The sequence below is a fragment of the Marmota monax genome, unplaced genomic scaffold (genome assembly GCF_021218885.2).
Source record: "Marmota monax isolate L192 unplaced genomic scaffold, Marmota_monax_Labrador192_F-V1.1 WCK01_AAM20220418_F8-fsc00016, whole genome shotgun sequence".
NCBI classification, from domain to species: Eukaryota; Metazoa; Chordata; class Mammalia; order Rodentia; family Sciuridae; genus Marmota; species Marmota monax.
The window spans coordinates 7,292,660-7,314,200 of record NW_026695209.1 but is presented as its reverse complement, the minus strand read 5'-3'; the positions used below and the strand labels follow the sequence as shown (position 1 = coordinate 7,314,200).

At 31.7% G+C, this 21,541-nt stretch overlaps 1 protein-coding gene across 3 annotated transcripts in view; it reads left to right on the top strand.

Annotated features, from left to right (window-relative positions):
- Positions 1 to 21,541, top strand: part of Ncam2 (neural cell adhesion molecule 2) — a 484,565-nt gene that overhangs the window by 277,590 nt on the left and 185,434 nt on the right. For all 3 annotated transcript variants that reach the window (XM_058574574.1, XM_058574576.1, XM_058574575.1), the window contains 2 exons: positions 4,129 to 4,266; positions 20,132 to 20,249. In XM_058574574.1, the coding sequence (XP_058430557.1) occupies positions 4,129 to 4,266; positions 20,132 to 20,249 (256 nt within the window). The remainder of the gene's footprint in view (positions 1 to 4,128; positions 4,267 to 20,131; positions 20,250 to 21,541) is intronic.

The window sequence follows — 21,541 nt, the reverse complement described above, 5'->3', positions numbered from 1 at the left end:
GAAAATGATCTTATAAACTTTGAAAAGTCTTTGGTTAAAGTATTCTTCCTGTATCACAAATAATTAATAGACTCATATTCTTCATTAAAATATTAATCTACTTCTGGTATAAAAGATTCATTTAACAGTTATGGATTACCCTGTGTATTCCTGCTTGAGTTCTAGATGCATTGATTCATAGTAAACAAGATAAAAAAAGTTCACTCCCTTCAAATACTTATAGTCTTCAAAGGGGTAAATAGATGAATCAGTGAAAAATAGTATATTGTGTTTTTGGGAAGGAAAGTGGTAACAGAGAAAAAAAAAAGAACACTGAAAGAGCTAGGGAAAAGAAAGGTGTCAAAGATGTTTGCAAGGAGAAAAATATTTACCTTTAAATATAAATAGCACTTAGGTGATGAGAATTTAATAAACAGAGAACACCATGTGCAATAGCCCAGAGGTGAAAACAACATGGATGACATACTTCAGACACTGGTATAGTTTATTATAACTAGAACTTTTGAAAAAGTACAAGTTGAATATTTGTACAAGTAGATAATTAAAACCAGTATTTGCCTCAGTCTGGCTGCAGCAAAATAACCAGGGGGTGACGAGCAACTTGTGTACATTGATACAGCAGGAGTGGGAGCCGTTTATTGTAGGACAGGAGCAGTATATATACATTCCACACAGCTTATCTAATTAACATAAACTAGATACATCAGTCAAACAATAAGGAATCTCCACACTTAATGGCTCTCTGGCATTACTTAACCACTCCCTCTGGCAAAATGCCAGGCGCCATCCAGACTTGTTTACAGACTCTAACAAGTATTTGTTAATCAAGGACTAATAAGAAAAAAGGTAGAGAGGAATGCCAAGTCTGGTCAATATGGTTTTGACATCACTGCTAAGGAGTTTGGAATTTATTCAAAGGGGAAATAACTGAAGTGTTTTAATGAAGGCAATGACATGATCTAATGTGTATTTGAAAAGGATATTAGTGTTTCAGTTGGATGGGATTCAAGGAAAAAATTCCAGGCCCTAAGATCAGCTCAGAATTAAATGAAATAATTGCCAAGGGAAAGCAAGATTTTGGACTAAAGACATAAATAATAGGATATAGAGTATTTTTGATTATGCAGAGTTAAGGATATGTCGAGGGTAACTTGGAATTTGCCTTGAACAAAGTGTTCTATAACTTATGGAATTTATCTTGAGCAACTAGTTTCCTATAAAGAATTGTAAAGACATGTGAAGACATAGAAAAGCAGGCACAGATGCTAAGCTAAATGTCAGATATGCTGATTGTTGTACTTATAACCATTCTGAGTAGTACATCTGGATGGATAGAGTTTGTAAAGGCCTGTAATCCTAGCAGCTGGGGAGGCTGAGACAGGAGGATCACAAGTTTGTGGTCAGCTTCAGCAGCTTAGAAAGGCCCTATGCAGTTTAGTGAGACCCTTTCTCAAAATAAAAGATAAGAAGGGTTGGGGATGTGGCTCAGTTTGCTAATCACCCCTGGGCTTAATTTCATGAACAATCCCTCCCCCCGCCCCCCCCCCAAAAAAAAAAAGATAGTTATGGAAGACAGAAACATTTTAATCTGAAGAAAATCTGTAAGTCATCAAAATATATATGATGATTGGTCATAAGGATAGATGAGACAAACCATTGAGTAGGCATAGAATAAGATTTAGTAAGAAAGAAAGGCTTTAGAAATAACTTGTTTAAAGAAGTATAAAGCAGAAAATTTGTTGGGTATTTTCTTATTCAATTTATCTTTCTCACATTGATAATTAAAATTTAGTTTCTATGTAACTGATAAAAACATAATTGGTAATAGTGAATATTTCTAAAACCTATAGTTAGGGGGGTGACTGAAGCATTGCTTTCTTTAGATATTTTCTGGAAACACATAAGGGTAATGCATTGCTTCTCTAGTTTACTAAGAACCATCATGAGGCTTTGAAAATATATTTGGAATTTGACACAATCTTCACATAACTTTTTTCAGTGTTGAAAAAAAAATTTGTAGACATAAGCATGTATAATAGTGTTTAGCTTTACCAGGTAATTATTGTTTTCCTAAAGTTTTTAGAGTTAGTAAAAGTAATGGTTTAAAAAGGCCATTTGGGACTAAAATTTTCCAATTAGAAGAAACACGTTTGCCATTAAATATGAGTATTATGTGATTCTAATTCTTTTTTATATAAACACTGCCTTCCTTATTAAAATAATACTCACCCTTACTCTTTTTTCTTAATTCAAATAACACATAATAACTAGAGAGTATAGAGGTAAAAGAGGATACATATTTTAGCAAGTTAAAATATAATATTGCAATGATCTATGTATGATTAAGAACATCCTTCCTAATTCTGAACATTATTAAAATATATTTTTCTAACTTCCAACCACAAAATTTGATAAAAAAATTAATTGTTTTTGAAATTTCATAAATTTTATGAATTCTGAGTTACTCCAGAACTTCTTATGTGTTAAACTTTGAAACTTCTAACAGATTACCTTTCTTACTTCCCAGTCTTTCCTTTGGTGGCAAAAGTTCAAGTCTGTGATTTATTTTTTAGGGAAAGGTTTACATAAACATTTTTATCTCTCTTCTTAGAGTCAACCGAAAGAAGACATAGACATTAGGGAAAAGCTTTTAAATCCTGGGATGAAAGTCATGTGTCTGGGCTTTGTAATCAGTATTTTCATTCTGTGGCAGCCTCTGAATCTACAGAGTTCCACTCCCTATCAGAGAGTTAACCACTTTTCTGCCTGCTTTAAGGCTGTCTATTGCCTGATGAATCCCTCTGTGATTCCCAGCTTAAACTTTCTCCCATCTTACCAAGGAATTGCTCTGGCAAACTAAACCCAAAATCTGAATGGCCTATTACCATAGCAGACTATTTCTTACTCACAGCATGTCCAGTTGGCAGCAGGAGTAGCAGCAAGATTCTACAAAGTGAATCTAGTAAGCAATCCAGGTGATGAAGCTCTCTATCTTTTTTACAAATGGGTTTTGAGATGTCCCTATCATATCATAACATATCAATCTCTATCATACCAGCAGATAGAGGAAAAGCAGTAAAATTGAACAGCATTACAAAAGCAATCTCCAGACTGTAAACATCCTAGGTACTGGTACCCTAAAATAATGGCAATTCTACTTGGTCAAAATATTCAAAGTAGATAAAAGACTGAATCTCAGTAACCAATGTATCTTTAATACTATATATACTATATCCAAGGCCAAAAAAAGAAGTTTAACAATAAATATGGATGCATTAATTAAAATTTATGATATTTCCTGTACAACGTGTTTTAAAATGACTAGATGTAAGATAATTCTTTACAAGATAAGAAGGGAATAGGTTTTAGCACTGCAACAAAATTGTGATCATTATAAATGAGACTAGACTTAGAAAATAATGTCAAGCAGAGATGCTGTTTGGCATCTCAGATTGCTATAAAATGTTATTCTAAGCTATCAGTTAATGCATGCTGTATGTCAGATTATTTTTGCATATATTCATGTGTACACACATAAAATAGAATCTTAAAAAATATTAAAAGCAAATCTATTAATTCCTAAAGAAGATTACCTTGTGTTTCCCTAAAAAAAACTTAAATAAATTTGTTACAAGTATTTTTTATATACTTTATGTGATTTGAACATTATTATATCACTTAGCTGCCTCCTCAGGATATGTAGAATTATTAATTTAATTATTGTTGAGAAAGGATGTTCAATAAAATTTCCTCCATTTTCTATACACAAGTTGCTACATATTTGCAGTCAAAAGTTTTCAAGGCTACAATATCTAATATCCTTGCATTTTTCTTTTTTTATGTCATTTCTGCATTCAAAGCACCAACAAGAAAATAATAACCTAACCATTTTATGTGGATATGAAGTCTTGAATGTATTTCAGGAAAAAAAAAGGTATAACAAGTCAGTGTAGAGTGGAAAAATTGAAGTTATGAAATTACATTTTACTTTCAAATTTGAATTTGTTTGTTGATGAAAAGTTTGATAGTGTCAGACAAGTGCCATATTTTAACTCTTAGCAATTTTGAGCATACTGGACTCAGCCTTCAATTACTGATGTCATTTCCTCCCCTTTGCTTACTCTCCAGGTCGTTTTGCCATGTTAGCTAACAATAATCTGCAGATTCTCAACATCAATAAAAGTGATGAAGGTATATATAGATGTGAAGGAAGAGTGGAAGCCAGGGGAGAAATTGACTTCCGTGATATCATCGTTATTGTTAATGGTAAGCAGTAAATAATTTGTACATATTCTGTTGTTCATTTTAACAATACACTTATTAAACTCAAAACTCACCTTGTCCCTTAGTAAATATCTTCTACGTCAAGAAGAAATCCCCCCACCTCTCTGGTAACATCTGTTATATAAAAGTATTAAGAACAGTGTCTCTGAGTTATTAATGCTCTCCCCCTCACATAACTTTTCAGAGTCTTTAATTGTCTTTTGTCAATGTTTGTAGTTTTTCAAAAAATTTTGTCAAATGAAACAAAGTATCAGATTTTACTTTGCGGTTAGATGAATTACTTATTGTTGATATTAGCTTATTTGACTTTAATTGAATTCATAAGGTTACTTTTCAATATTAATGGACATTAATAGCTAGTTTATAAAATCAGGAAGTTATCTTCTCCTTTGAGCATTCTTCTCTCACTTTATTCCTTTCAATCCTAGTAATTTTTCAGTGCTTCGTAATACCTTTTAGACAAAATCAAAATGACTTTGAGGTATAGAAAATCTTATGTGGTTGACCCCTTCTTTAAATATTCTGTCATGAACAACCTATACTTTAGCCATATGAAACCAAGATTTAGAGAAGATCTAGCTTTTCTGAGGCCTTTTTAGGAATGCAGAGCCCAGTAATACTAAGGTTGACATAGTCAGGGGAGAATTTACTTAAGGTGCAGGAGGAGGTTTTCAGTGTACAGAGGATAAGTTTTAAAATGAATGCATCTGTCTGTATCTGTATTTTTTTCTCTATATATTTTCTATATACATTTCCTATTATATTTATTATATATAATAAGAAAAGGTAACATACAGTAGCTATTTAGCTTATCCATTCAACTATGCAGTATACTTTGGTTCCTAAAAGGAAAGTTATGTAAGAGTATTTCATGATGGGCAAGTCTTTGTACTCAATATTCTCCTGTCAGCTTGAAGATTATAATATAAATTAATATATGTGAAGTTTTTTTAAATATGCTAAGTTCATAAGAAGTAATATGTCGTAAGTATTTACCATAACATGATTGTGATTTGTGATTACATACACACATGTATTTGTAACTGTTTATATGTAGATTTTCTACTGAAACATTAATTTGAGTATGATATTTAAAAAGAAATGTCATGTGGCAGGCATAGTACACTAATTCCTTATTATTCTTTCATATATTATGATTTCTAGAAAACTTTAATACATTTATTGTGTGTTCTCATCTGTTTTCCTACTTTAATCTGTGAGTGTTTGTATGCTTGTGATTTTATTCATTTTCATGGAATGAGTATCTGGGTACCAGTGTGTATCTGAATAACACATGTTTGAATCTTCCAGTCCACCATGGTCTCTGTTCAAACTGGACTATTTAATTCTATATATAATATATATATATATATATATATATATATATATATATATATATATATATATATATACTTTAGAATCTATAAGATAAATGCTGGAATGCCTTTTCTTGTGCCACTTGAAAAAGTCATATTGATAATGTGATTTTTTATCTGTCCATCTGATCCTCCAAATGCAGTTCTTCATCTGATTTTAACAGAATCAACCACAGATTCTAATCTAACCTTCTTTGCTGAAACATTGCCAATTAGTTACATTTTCTCTTGGACAAAAACTATTACACAATAGCATCCTTATAACTCTTTTCTTAAAAACAATAGTTTTCACAAAATTTACCATTAGAAAAAAAATTCACCATTAGCTGATGCCCCCTGGATGATGCATTGGAACACTGTCAAGGGCACATTAATGAATGCCAGTAAGACAACTCTGCTTTTCTCTCTCATTTCCTCTTGATTCCACAGGAAAATTATTGTGTTCCAGTCTAAGGGACTCTTGTCCTGCTTAGTGACTCCTTTTAAGTATTGGGGTACTCAGAAAGTTTTTCCTTATTTTTCTTTCATGAAACCTCTTGAAGATTTTTCAGTGTAAAGTTTGAAATACAAAATATATAAATAAGTAAAATGTACTACTTTTTTGGTGTTAGTTTATCTTTCTTCAACTATAAAATTTGACTCTTGTTCTGTGACTTTCCCCTCAATTCATATTCCAAGCTTTCTCACTAAATTGATACTAATTTTATCTTTACAGATTTGGCATTATCCTGGTACTCTTCCAATACTCTCCTTCCCCCTCAAGTGTATTGACCTCTTGACCAAATGCTCAAAACAACTGTGACTATATACTCTGCTTCCTTGACAAATCTTGACTCTGCAAGATCTGTTCTTAATTTCTTTGTCTGACCTTTTCACATTTTCCTCTCATGTTCCATCCTTTCAATTCAGAATCTTTTGTAAAATGCAGTTAGCTAAATGATATCCTTGCTAGATCTAACAGATATTACATAGCATCTGCAGTACTAACATTACTAAATGTTGTAGATCCTATTTTTGTCTTGACTCTATGATTTTCTTACTGTATTCCTCAGTTCCTATGTAAAATTTTTCACAAAAATTCTCCATGTCCCTTGAAGAAGATTGAATATCTTCTAATGGGAGTTCCATGCGTTCCCTCCTAACTGATTGTGTGGCTTGGTCTGACCAATGGCAGTTAAGCAAGTATAACATGAAGAGTGGCTTAACTCAGACTTCATGACACTTCATGTTTTCTTCAGACTCTCTTGCTCTTCTCTTCTGCCATGAAACTACATGACTTAAATAGGGACGATTTTATCCTGGACACCAGATTGTAAACATAAGAAACAGAGTCACAGCTGACCTGCAGTTGCAGACCTGAGTATCAAATAAATCATATTTATAAATACTGTTATCTTAACATTGTTTGTAATTTTATGAAGTTATACACATGTAATGCCAGTGGATTGTTTCTTCCTTATACAATTAACTTAAACATTGTCTCACCTAAAATTACTTCAGTAAGTTTTCCTAGACAGTTATACTCTCACTTTCCCCTGATGTTGACCCTTTATCATGTCTTTTGTACCAACTTATTAAAACTTTAGAAATTTAACTTAATATTGTTTACTGACATTTCAAAATTGTTTTATATTGCTTTCATAAATTTATTCAATAGGTACATACAGAATTTTGGCTATATTTCACACTATGTTATACTTGTAATACTAACAGACCTACCATAGCATCAGTTTCATCAGGTTGTTTAGAACTGATCTCAGCAACTTAAAATAATCACCTTCACTGAAGCCCCTTATTATTTATGGGAAAGATGGATATATGTGAGTATAATATGTGTAGTTTTAGTGGACCATATACTAAAGCAGGTGGAGACAGAGCATGGAGAACTATGGATGTGTCATTAAAAACCTGGTCTGTAAAACAAATTTGAGCTGACATTGAGAAGTAAGCAGGCTGGCAAGAGAGTAAGAAAGTTGACAGAAGGATGGAGGCAGGTAGAAAGAACAATGAAATGAAAGGACAGCTATATAGTTAGGTCATGTTTGAAGCAAAATCATCATGGCATACCGGTACACACAGGTAAAAGGAATTACAGATAATTTCAGGATTTGTAATGTGAATTTGAGCTTCCAGAGTAGCAAATACTAGCAGAAATTTGATATGGTATGAACCTTGCTATATTCTGAATTGGATAATTATGAGCTTACAAGAGACATTAAGGTTGAACTGTATCACTTAAGTAACCTGTGTAAAATTCAGATTATAATGACTTGAAGTATAAATATACACTAACATATAATGAAAAATGAAAATATAGAAGTAAGATACCTTTTATTTTGAGTCTGGAAGAAATGAGTAGAAAATGGGTGAGGCTGTAGATAGATTCACAGTTGGCTTTGGTCAATAATTTAGAGAAATCTTGTTACATGACTTTATCATTCTATTTATAATCAGCTGGATTCTCTCATCTGGCAAATATTAATTTTCCAATGATATTTCCCAAGTGTTTCCTATGTTTTTATGTGATTATATCAGTTTTTATGGTATCACCAATTAAAATTTTAACTTTATACCCTGCCTAAAACTTTTTCTCTAGCCTATCAGTGAGTGACTTCATTTTACTATCATGTAAGGTTTGACTCTTGAGCCACTATTTGAAATCTTTCAAAAGCAGATTAACAGAGAGATTTGTTGAATTGTCTGGCCAAATTTAGTATGAATTCCTGAACTCTTTTAAGTATATTAGGTAAATTATATAGACACAAACATGCCCACTTATGCACAAATCATGGATATACTATTTTAAAAGAGGTCAATATCATCTCTCTAGCTTTTATCAGGTACATCACCCATCATCTGATTTCTAGACTCCATAGTGACTCATTAAAGGTTCATACACATGAAAGAACTGGAAATAATTTAAATTTCAAATAAAGTCAATAGAGGGTTATTTTTATAAAATGTTCTTCTCAGGCATAATGATTCATTATTTTCTAAATCTTTTGTAAATTTCTAAAGAATGCTCTAATAACCTCTAGTTCAAGTTTGGGGTCATGTAGGCAGGAAATTTGAGGTTGAATGAAAAACTCCTACTTGTATAATTTTAAAGCAATTGTGTCTTTGGCCTTCCCTTGAACATGAAAATCAATAGTGGATGATAATGGGCAGAAATATTTGTGCAAGTGTGTGTTTGAATGTGTACTGCATTTTGATATTTCAATGATCTCTGGAAGTGATTTTTATATTCCTACCCATTTTTAATCATTTCAATGTCAATGTAATGAAGAAAAGTATTTTTCTTTTTATAATAAATGAAAAGTTATTTTGTAATTCCTTTTAAGTTGTGCACAATGTGGAATAACATAAAGAATAGTGAGCATAAAAGACAGCTCACCCTGTGCATATTAATAATATAATTGATTCCAACATGCAGACAACTAGTGATTTTGAATAATTTTAATGACTGTAACTTATGAGGGTAATCCATATAATAACATGTAAAATACAAAATATAATTTACAAAAAGATAAATAAGTAAGCATTTGTGAAAACCACACTTTATATATTTTATCAAATATATTTCTGCTGTAATGCCACTAATGTTGAAAGTGATTCCATTAAATTTGATGTATTAGTCTGGGAATTTAAAGATATAAAAATATATATTCACCTTAACTCTTATTTAATCCTCATTTTAGCAACTGTCATTTTATATACATTAGATGAGGAGACAGAGGGGCAGGGGGGAGAGATCCTCTATCTAAGTCAACTTTTGTGGATTTTCTCCTCCACATTAATGATTGATCTGAGGAGATAACATATAGTCCTTAATCTTTTCTCCATGTCTCCTTTTATTCAGGTTTTTAATACATTTTAAAGAGGCCTAATGTATTAGAATGGCTATAGAAATGCATGTATCCATTTTCAACATAATGTTTTATTCACTAATGAAAAGAGGAGGTAGCATTGTCTCACATTTGAATCAGATTCCCTCTCTAAATTCAGCTGTCTTCCAGACGGCATTCTTTTGCTGGTCCTATAGGGATTAGTGTTTGTTGTTTTCTTATCAAATATTTGGCTGATAATTACAAAATTGAACCCTGTCATCTACGGGAAAAACAACAATGATAACAACAACAGAAGCTTCAAGAAAATCCAGAGAGACCACAAGATACTTCAATAAAGCAAATTTTTATCATTTTGTAGAATCAATCACTAAAGTAAAGGGACCATTAAGATAGGATCTGACATTGTGGAGATGAATGACATTTGGAACAATCAATGTCTACATTACTCTGGAGAGACATTCATGAGTCCTAATCCTGAAAGTGTGCTGCAGTAAAGGACAGCTTGGGAAGCAGCATCAATAATATTCACATTCAAAGTTGTTATGATGAGTATCTGTTCCCTTTAGTTTTTTGTTTTGTCACATTTTATAGCTTTCAGTAACAATGTAAGTACCCATAGTATGTGTTCTAGTCAGCTTTTGCATCACCAGGACCGAAATACCCATCAAGAACAATTTAGAGGAGGGTAAGTTTATTTAGGGTTCATTATTTTAGAGGTCTCAGTATATAGACAGCCAGTTTCATAGCTCTGAGCGTGACATGAGATGGCACATCATGGGGCAAGGATCCAGTGGATAAAAGCTGCTCAGTTCATGGTGGGGTCAGGAAGCTGGAAGGAGTTTGGCGAGTGACTGGGAACATAGCAAATATGTCCTCTTCTAGGGCACACCCCTAGTGACCCACCTCCCCCAGCTACACTTCACTTACCTATGGTTACCACCGAGTCAGTCCATTAAAAGGAGGATGAAGTGGTTAGGTTGCAGCTCTCACAATCTAATAATGTTAGCTCTGAACATTTCTGTATTAATACAGGAGCTTTGACCTCTCAAAGCTCCTGTATCTCATTTCCAAATTATAACAATATGAGTGCTAAGAAGAGTGAAGATATTTAAGAATCAGAGAATATTTAATTGAAATCAGAAAAAAATATTTATAACCATCAAATTGTGCATAATACTTGTTCCTGTTACTGGATGGTCTTTTAAACATTCTTATCCTTCGTGCAGACACAGTCTCTCTATATATCTCTTTCTCTGCCTCATCTCTGCCTCTCTCTCTTTTACTAAATATCTCTCTCTTCCTCTCTTTTCTTTCTTCCTTTTTCTTTTTGACCAGTCTAATTGCTCTATAGGACTTAGTCCAAGCATCAGTTTTAGCAAGCAATTATTAATTTTTCTTGATTCCGAAGGGCCCAATTTGCACATACATACCATGGTGATGTATCTTCAACTATGGCCACAAAGGTGTGGGTGACTGAGGCATCTCAGTGAACCTCACAGTGGGGTCCCTAAGGTAATCAAATTAGGTTTTAAACATTGTTTAGGACAGGTACAAAAAATAAGTGCAGAAAATGACTTCAGGGGTTACTAGGAGAATGTCTCCATAAATCATAAATTTCAATGCCCTTATCTTGGCCAAAAGTCACATACCAGGCATCCAAAAGTATCTCTGAGATATTGATAGATCTTTCTACCTGAACTGTTAATTCTGTCTCTAAAATCTCTAACATCGTACCTTTCTCACCAATTTGAGTTGACCCATTTATGTGTCAAATTATTTCACAGATTACATCATTTATTCTTCAAGAACAAAGGTAATATAGCCACAGGGTATATCATCAATATAGGCATAGAGAAGGTATCCTGCAATTTCAGGAATAATATTTCAGCTTTTAATTATTTTTTGCAAAAATGAGAATATACCACTCATAGAGATACTGTGACTGGCAGTCATTGCTACTTAAATTGTTTTCTCTTTTTTTGAAATAATTCACATTATCTTACTATTACATGGAAGGCATCTTCCTTTTACTACCAGGCATCTTTCCTTTTACATAGCCAATTCCAGTTATCTTGCATGTAATTTTGTCAAATATGTAAAGTATATGTGGCGCTGAGGATTGAACCCAGTGCCTCACATGTGCTAGGCAAGCACACTACCACTGAGCCACAACCCCAGCCTGTAAATACTCTCCTTTAAGTGAAATCTTACACTTTTCTCTCACTTGAAATGATTCTGAAATTTATTCATGTTATCCTATGCAGCAAAATACATTCCTTTTTATTGCTTCAAGATGTTCAAATTAGTAATATTTTGCTATTTCTTATCCATTCACCAAAATTCTTTTTAAAAGGTTTCAGCTTTTGAATTACAAATGAAGCTACTATACCCATTTGTCTATAAGTCTTTGTGCAGACATATGCCTTCAATTCTCTTGAGTAAAATACCCACGAGAGGCATGGGCACATTTTATGGTGGATCTTATGGCATGATAGACTTGAAAATGCTGCCAAAATGTTTTGTAAAGTGTTTGTAGAATCCCTTTAAAAGTGTTCCTAGAATAAGTGTATAGGCATTCCAGTTGCTTCAAGTTCTCACCAAAGCTTCATGTATTCAAAAATTGTGTATTTATACTAATAAATATTTAGTAATTTTATATTTTGGGTTTAATTTTCATTTCTTTAATGAGTAAATACATTGATCACCTTTACCACTAATCATTTATAGCTTTTGCATTTTTTTCTGAGGTGCTAGGGATCATGGCTTCACACATGGTTGGTAAGTGCCATACCACTAAGCCAAACTCCAAACCATGGTAAATGTCTTTTGAAATATTTAACTAATTTTTACTTGTGTTATTTTCTTAAATTTGAGTTTCTAGAATTCCCTGTATATTTTGTATTTTGTACAAAATTCCTTTATCAAATATACAATTTTGGAATATTTTTATCCAATTCATGCCTTATTTTTTTTCATTTTCTTATCACTGACTTTCAAGAGAAAAAAAAATCTACCTTAATAAAGTCCATTTTTTTAATGAACTGTGCTTGTGTTAAACCTGAGAATTCACTATCTAAATTAAATATGATAAAACTCCACAATGCTTTCCTCTGGTAGTTTTAAAACTTTTGATTTGGAATTAGTTCTACACAATTTTTTTTCTTCCTTTTTTGGCATTGCATGTCCAATTTTCACTACATTTGCTGAAATGACTATACTGTAACAATCAAAAACCTTTCCTTGATTTGAAATAACTTGATAATGTCTGTGTTTTAGGGACTGTATTCTGTTCATCTGTTTTTCTTCTTGCCCCAATACCAAACTGTCTTGGTTTCTTAGATTTATAATAAGGGAATGATTTGTTGTAACCCCTTCAATTCCATTATTGTTTTCAGAAGAGTTTCAACATGCAATCAAATATTCTAGGTTAATTTCATTTTCATGTCCATTTTGGAGTCATTATATCAATTTTTACAACATATGCATGCACAAACATACACTGCCAAGTATATTGTAGAGTGATTTTGAAGGTACATATCACTTTTGGGACAATTGTTTTCTACTAAATAAAGATGCCTCTTTTTGACAAATACAGTATAATTACCTACATATGTGGGTCTTCAATTAGTCTCAGCAGTGCTTCTTAAAGTTCTTTATACAGCCCTAGCACATATTTTGCCAGATTTATCTCTAAATACCCTGTATAATTTGGGTCTGGGGATGTAACTCAATGTTGGTAAACTGATCAAGCCAGTGCTTGATTTTATCCCTTTATTTGACTCTCAGCACTGAAAAAAATAATTGCATGTGTTTGTTGTCTTTCATTTTCAATTTTTAATTGTTTTGATATTAGAAAGGTAGATGGAGATCTATATAGAGGGGGTAGTAAAATTATGTTCTAAAATATTGGGACTGGTATTATGGCTCAGCAGTAAAGTACTTGCCTAGCACATGAGAGACCCTGGATTCGATGCTCAGCACCACATAAATATAAATAAATAATATAAAGATATTGTGTCCATCTACAACTAAAAAATAAATATTTAAAATAAAATATTACTAAATTTACTTATTGATTTTATTATGCTGTAGTTGGCTTATTATTAGGTTCCAAAGGAATTTCATGATCATACAGAATCACTGTTGACAAAAACTGGCACAGGACTGATCTCACAAACACACCAAGGACAAAGGCAAAAGCAGATTTATTGTCAGGAACCTGACAAGCTATCTCATGCAGAGAGAGAGCAGCAACTTTATCTCAAGAATTACTTTGTATATGCAAGATTAGGGCCATGGGTTAGGGGCAGGGTTAGCCTTTGCAATTGGCTTAATAACCATCACCTAATTTTGTCAAAGGTGATTTTCTATTTCTCAAGGATAGAGACAAACAAGTTTTTACTCCTCAAGGACCGGCAAGTTATTTCTTAAGAATAAGGACTGTGTTCAGAAAGTGGGGGTGGGAGAAAGGAAAATGGCTGTAGTTATGCCAACAACTGTGAATAAATATAGTTTACTTGTGTTTTTCCTAACTAGATGGCTTTACTTCCCTCTTTTCACTGGAACCTCTACTACCTTGTTAAACAAAAGTGATTATCCCTGCCTGGTCCTTAAAATTTGGAGGGAGGAAACATACTTTCTTACAATATTATACATCTCCTTAGTTGTACACTAGCAGTTTCTGCTTCTTTGTTTGTTTGTTTTATAATCAAGCTGAGAAAATAACTTGTTCCTAGATTATCAAGAGTTTTTATTAAAAATGGGTTTTGGATTTTGCCATTTTTTTTTTCTGAATCTACTGAGATGACATCATGAGGCATATTTTTAAATACAATGATTTGGTTTATTCATTTCTTAGATTTTTGAATGTCACTTAGCTTTCTATTCCCACTGGATCACAGTGTGTTATTCTTTTATATATTGTTGGATTTAATTCCCTAGAATTTTGTTATGAATTGTATTTTTTTATAGGCTGTCAATCATCAGCTGTCTCCTCTTGTCATTCCTTTGTCTGATTTTAATTTCAAAGGAAAATTGGCCTCACAGAATAAGTTAGAAAAACTTTCCTTGATCTCTCTCAAAAGATAAAAAGAAAAGCAAATTTTGACTTTCTTGATTTTTTTTTCTCTTTTATTTTTTCAAATATTACCTTTATTATTCTATTTTTACTGATGGGAGGGTAATTTGATATTCTTTTTCTGTTTTCTTAGGGTTAAACTGAGTACATTCATTTAAAATCTCTTTCATCTGATGCATGCATGCCTATATGTATGTACTGCACTAACTTCTTTCCACCACTCTTGATAATGTTATGTATTTTGCCATTGATTTGAAAATATCTTGTAATTTTCTTTTGAATATTCTTTCTGCAGCAGGATATTTACTATTATATTATTTAACTTCCAAATATATGGAGATTTTCCAGCTGTCATTTTGTCATTGATTTCTAACTTCACTTTAATAGATTCAAAGCATACATTTTGTTTGGTCCGTATATTTTCAAATGTATTTCTTTGTACTTAAGAAGAGTGTGAATTATTTTTATGTTAGTTGGAGTTTTGTTAATCATCAGGTTAGGTACCAACTGATAACTCATTTGGAATTTTTATGAGTTCTTGTTGTGCTAACTTCTTTATCATTAGGAAATGACTGTTTATTCCTGATAAAATCCTTTGCTCTGAAATCTTTCAATGATACTTCTGTATTTCACCCATCCAGTTTTCCTATTAGGGGTCTCATGGAATGTCTATTCCTTTCCATTTAATTTTAACCTAAATGTTTCTTGATTTTTAAAGTGACCTTTCATAAGAAGTATACAGATGAGTTTTATTTTTTTCATCTATACTGACATTTTCTGACTTTGAATTAGAACATTTATATAATTTACATTAAATATGTTATTATATTGATTGGATAGGGTTTAAATCTATTACTTCAGTTTGTTTTCTCTCATCTCATGTGCACATCTTTTCCTACTTTATTTCTTTGAGAGAGTCTCTATTTAGCTTTCATATACAAAATTTATATTTTTCTGTTTTAGGATTATAAGTTATGAAGATTTTATCCTTTGTTATTTAAAAATTCTATAAAAATAAATGCCATCTTTTGTGATCAATCTTTAATTACTACATGGCTGTTATCTTTGTTTTGCTCCTCTAACATCAAGTATCCCACCCTATGCAGTCCCCTGGGCATGCTTGGCCACCATCCACTTTGGGGTACAGATCAGGCTACATTGGCACTGCCAAGATGGCTCAGATTCGACTTTTTTATGTAGTTTTGAACATGAATTTATTGTGACTTAGCAGATAAAAGGTAGACATTGCAAGGTGCTACCAAATTCAGTATTTCATTGTATACTTTTGAACCTGAACACTCTTTCAGATAAAGAGGTTATTGAACTTTTTCTCCATTGGCAAGGTCAATAATTGACTTTTGCAGGAGAAAATTCATCTGCCCACAGATATGTGACTGGTAAAGAGAGGGCCCCAGAGTCCTCTGAAAGGGTGTTAGAAACCTTAGGGTTTCTTCAAACATACTTTGAAACTTTCTGCTATAGGTGACCTCCAAATTGCACTTCTGGATAGCTTAAGTCAGAACTTCCTAAAATAGATAAATGTTGTAAAATATATGTATTTGGCTGTGTTTAGCAAGGTAACCTAACATGCCCAACAGTGTATCCAGATGGTATGGAATACTACACAGTTCGAAAAAAAGTGAGGAAGTTCTTTACATATCATCTCTCACATGGATTATTATACAGAAAGAGGTATATTTTGAAGCAGGAAGAAGGAAGAATAAAACTTGGATTAATATTTGCCTAGACAATTCAAGTGATAAAAGTAACTAAGGAAGAAAGAGGTTAAATTGCTTAAATTTTTACTTTGTTTTGAACCTGTGAAGTTGAACTATTTTATAAGTCAATTTTAAAGAAGAGCATATAAATCAGACTAATTTAGTGAACATTTGTAAAATGCAGATCATGATTATGAAAATGCCACAGATCATCTGTTATCATTGTGTTTACTTTTATATTTATGTCCACTGAAAGCAACACTTATTTTATTGAATTGTCAACTTCTCAGAGATCACTAAGAATGGAATTTAAAATGCCAATGCAATGTTTTTCCTTTAATGCCTTTTTCTCAATCAATGTAATGAGTTATCTTGATCTTCATTATCTTGTAATCTGGTCGAATCAAAGATCTTACTGTTTTCTTCAGATAGATTTGATTTTAAAACTCAGTGCTCAACATATCATCATCATTATATCACCACTTTACTGTTTTCACAAATGAGCAATTAATACTTGGAAAGTGTTTGTTACCATTCTCAATCAAGTATGTGAAGATATATTGATTAAATCCTATTGCAAGACAAAAATATTAACTGCTGATACTCAAAATCGCAAACAACTCATCTGTAGTTTTCTAGAAGGATTAACTATATATGTTTAGTTTAACCTTGGAGATGTACTGTCTTTCAAACTGAAGTTGTAGAATTATTTTTGTCCATAATTTGATACTTAATAGTCCTTAAATTATGTTTCTTTAGTTGAAAATATATTCCTGTTAAATAGAAATTTAAATTAAGCAACTCTGTAAGTGAGAAATGGAATATTATTTCAAGAACCAGAATTGTTATTAATGAAAATTTAGAGGTGTTAGATCATATTACAGCATTTTAGAAAGTAGTAAAAAGCAAAGCAGATGAAACTGAGAGACAAAATTGTAGATACAATAATTATGTTAAAGCCTAATATAACCATTGGAAAATACCAGTTATTTGATCAAACTAATGATAATGTGATCTCCATAATGGAAATACCTCATTACAAAAAAGCATCTACATAATATTAAAATTCTTTATTCCATAATATTATAAAAAACTGAATTTATGAAAAATTCAAAAAATGTAAGTTCATTGAATAATAGGAATTAGTTTTACAAATGTGGTTTCTGAATTTTTTCACTTTTTTATCTTCAATACTTAAATGCAATGGAAGGGATCATGTGATAATTAATTTATGGGAAGACCTAAGAAAAGAAACTAATTTTCTTTGCATGTAGACTGAGAATGGCAAAACAAAAAGTAAAAGCAACAAGATACTTTATTATTAAACTGGTCCATGTCTCTTCTTGGTAAAGGACTGAGTTATTTTTGTGATTTTCTAATAGCTACATAGTCTGAAGATTTTAATGAGAAATGATGTAAAATAATTGTGAGGTGACTTTTTAGTGGACCTCAGATAGATAAACTATCTATGTGTGAATTTAGTCTCTGATATATATTTAGAACTGAAAAGAAATCATTATAAAATAGTAATTTTCTGCCTGTGGCAGAATGAGATTAGTTATTGCTAGCCAGAATAAATTTGGGGGAATTAATGGATGTCGGTTAGTCTGAACTACTAAAACTGTGACATACTTAGGTATTCCTTGGTTAGGGTGACATCCATCTTCCGAGGAATATTTGAGGAAAAGTGGGTAGAGAAATGCTTACAAGACATGGAAGACATATGAAATAGCTGGAGCCATTTTTGAAGAAAGGGAAATTAAACTGTTAAATTAGTGGTGTCTCTGGAACCTAAGCATCCAGTGAGGGCAATGATAACTTGAAGGTAACCAAAGCCTTCATATTGTTGAAAGTTATGAGGCTACTTAAACACCTGCCCTATTTCTAGCAACTAAAGAATAAAAATGGATTTGTTTCCAGGAAGTTTTGACAAAGTAACAGATATAGAATACAAATATCAGTAAGTGTATTAAAACAGAATATTTCTGTTGCAGTCAAATTTGAAGTAAAGTGTTTTTAAAAAGTAAAAATAGAGAGGCATAGGATTTATGAGAAAACAAGAAGACTGAATGAAATAGAATTGCAATAACTTTTAATATTGCTTAATTCCACTGGGGAATTTATAATCAATAAAATAATAGTATACATAAAAATGATTTCCATAGTCCAAAACAGTGGGTATTAAACTCCCTGAACACCTTGGCATTAGAACTTATGAAAAACCTCCTCAGATTTTGATATTATTATTTTACAGACTATTTGGAGAGTTTCTTTTCACAAAATTGTATGAACATAAAATATTTGTAGTGTTCTGCTAACCTACACTAAGTTAAGAGAAGAAGTTTTATTAGAAGATTTAAGATAACATAAGCTAAAACTATTGAACTGGTCAGTTTTTATAGATCTTCTAGCTTACTTTACTTTATAAACAAGAAAATGTTGTTAAAGAATTAAATAAAGTTTTCCAGTGAATGGCAGCTTCAGAACAAGAACTGAAGCACCTCATTATCAATTTGGAAGTGTCTATTTATATTTGATGTTAGAGAGAATTTCTGCTAAAAGTTCACTTTTATTTTAATTCCTTAATGTATTGAAAATCTTTACTTTTATAATACAAATAGTAATAGTGCTCTTCAAACTACCTTTATAAATTAGAAAAAGCAAATCAATGCATTTTTATTAAATTGTGTTTTTTATTACTATCACCAGGAAGAAAAAATAACATACAGATAGTCAAAGAGCAGTGTACTTAAAATTAAGCATTAATATATTAAAAAGTCATCTTTTTAAATACCATTCATCATTATTATTTTAGAGATAACATGTCAGATCATGTTCCTCATATCTACATCGTAAATTCAGAAACTTGATTTGTTGTGTTTAATGATTGAGATACATTTAACTTATTATTCTCACTATCAGTGAGCTAATGAAACATAGTTACTGACCTGAAAATAACATAATGCTATTATAGAGATATTTAATTATACTTAAACTTATAAGTACCTATCTGGCCATGTTGTTTGGATATGTAAAAAATAAATTTATTTATTAGGAGAATTAATTTCTAATATTACTTTATCACATTCAATTTAATAAATGAAACTATTGTGTACTGAGTTACAATTTATGCTTTACTTTGAAATTTAGCTTCTGTTATGGATGTTAGTAACTTGTTTATTGCCAACAGTGCATTTCAGTAACAGTTTCAACCTGTCCAAAATTTGCAGCATGTGCAGTTTTTGCAATGTAATTAGTTAGAAATTGGGGATGCTTAATTTTAAAATTGAATTGTTCATGAAAATCTATTTTCATACTCTCTATGGTTTAAGCAGTTTCTCTTCATAAAATGTTTTATAGTTGTTTGAAGAAATTAAGTGCAGTTAATCAGAAAGAACATTATGCTTTGACACCTAATTTGAAAGCCCTGTCTTAAAGCAGTGAATGATTGCTTATGGCATTACATATAGCAATGAGAAACCAAATAGGAAATCCATTTATGCTTAAATTAAATATCAGTATTGATTAAGTAAGGATGGTACTGTCTTCTTGTGAGACATTTTATAAAAGTGTATGTGTTTGTTAAAACATATAGTTCATTGTTTGTTTTAATAGATTAAGAAAAAATAAAACAACATTATAAATATTTTCTAATTATTGTACATAAGAATGCATAGCAGTGGACATTAATATTCTTTTATTATTAAGCTAGAATTTAACATCAATTTTTAATGTTTAGCAGTTAGAAAAAAGGGGACAAAAAGTCTTAGAATGGTGTTGGTTCAAACGTTTTTGTCTCTATTTATTCTATGTCTATCTGTCTTTCAGTGCCACCAGCAATCACAATGCCTCAGAAATCATTTAATGCCACAGCAGAGAGAGGAGAAGAGATGACATTGTCCTGCAGGGCTTCAGGCTCTCCAGAACCTACCATCTCCTGGTCAAGGTAGGTTAAACATGCATGTGTCGTCTGGCTCATGGAATACTATTTGGATTTTTAATTGTTTTGTCAAGAAGTAAAGCAATGTTTTTAATTTTATCTAAAAATCAATAAGGCTACTGTTTTCAGTTCAATTCCTGAGGTTAATTGCTAAAGAGATAAGCAGTGTGTTGTGCTCTGATTTTGAGTCCAAGGCTGCCCTCATGATGCTTATTCTGTCTTCGAGGGCATGTTTCTGGCTAGAATTGGCCTAGGAATCTTGTAACTAATCCTACCTTTTAACGTTAACAACTAGTGGGTCTTGAAATAGATATCCCAGTGTTTCAGGCCACATTGTTATAAGTGTACTTTTTATTATAATGTAATTAATTGTATATTTTATTTATGTGTAGATAAAAGGTAATTATGCAAAGTTAAAACTTCATGAGTTTAATTTGTCATTTTAAAACTGTTCAACCTATCATATGAGTAAAATTTGTATTCTAAATCTATTCTTTAATTGTTTACTTATGTGAGATCTAACTGCATCACAGAAAACCTTTCAGGTCAACTATTATGATGAAAAAATATTGTCACAGAATATTATTTTAATAATTTTATATTTCCAAAGAAACTTATTTACTTAGATTTTAAAAAGTTTCATATGTATTCAAAATTGTTTTCTTATATTTAATCAGAAAAATAATAATCATAGGGACAAGAGGAGGCAGAGTCAGAGGAAATAAACTGTAATTTATATCTATAATTTTTCATCTTAGTAGCTTCATATGTCATTATTTTCTTCAATTGAGTAGGATGGAAAAATAATTACTTTAAATGTAAATAGTCATTTTAGCCTCTGGATATAAAGTATGTATTAGGAGAAAGGGAGTATGTGGTCATAACGTCTATAGAGATGACATTAGTTTTAAGGGGAAGTTTTTATTTTCGTGCTTTTTATTTGTAGATGTAGACAGACATCCAAGGTCAAAGTACCAGCAGGGTTGGTTTCTGATAGCTCTCTCTTAGTGGCTTATACATTGTCTCCTTTATTGTCATATGCTCTCTCCACTGTCTGGAAAGAATGTGAAAGAGATCTCTAGTATCTCTTCCTCTTCTTTTAAGTGCACCTGTTCCATCATGGATAAGTTGCCCCATGTAATCTCATTTAACCTTAACTGTGTCCTTAATGGCCCTATCTTCAGATACAGTCACTTAGAGGACTTAAGGAATCAAAGTTTGAATTTGGGAGAGAAGAGCCATTTGGTAGAAGTAAAGAAGAGAGTCAAGGAATAAAAATTGAGGAATTATAAGAATAT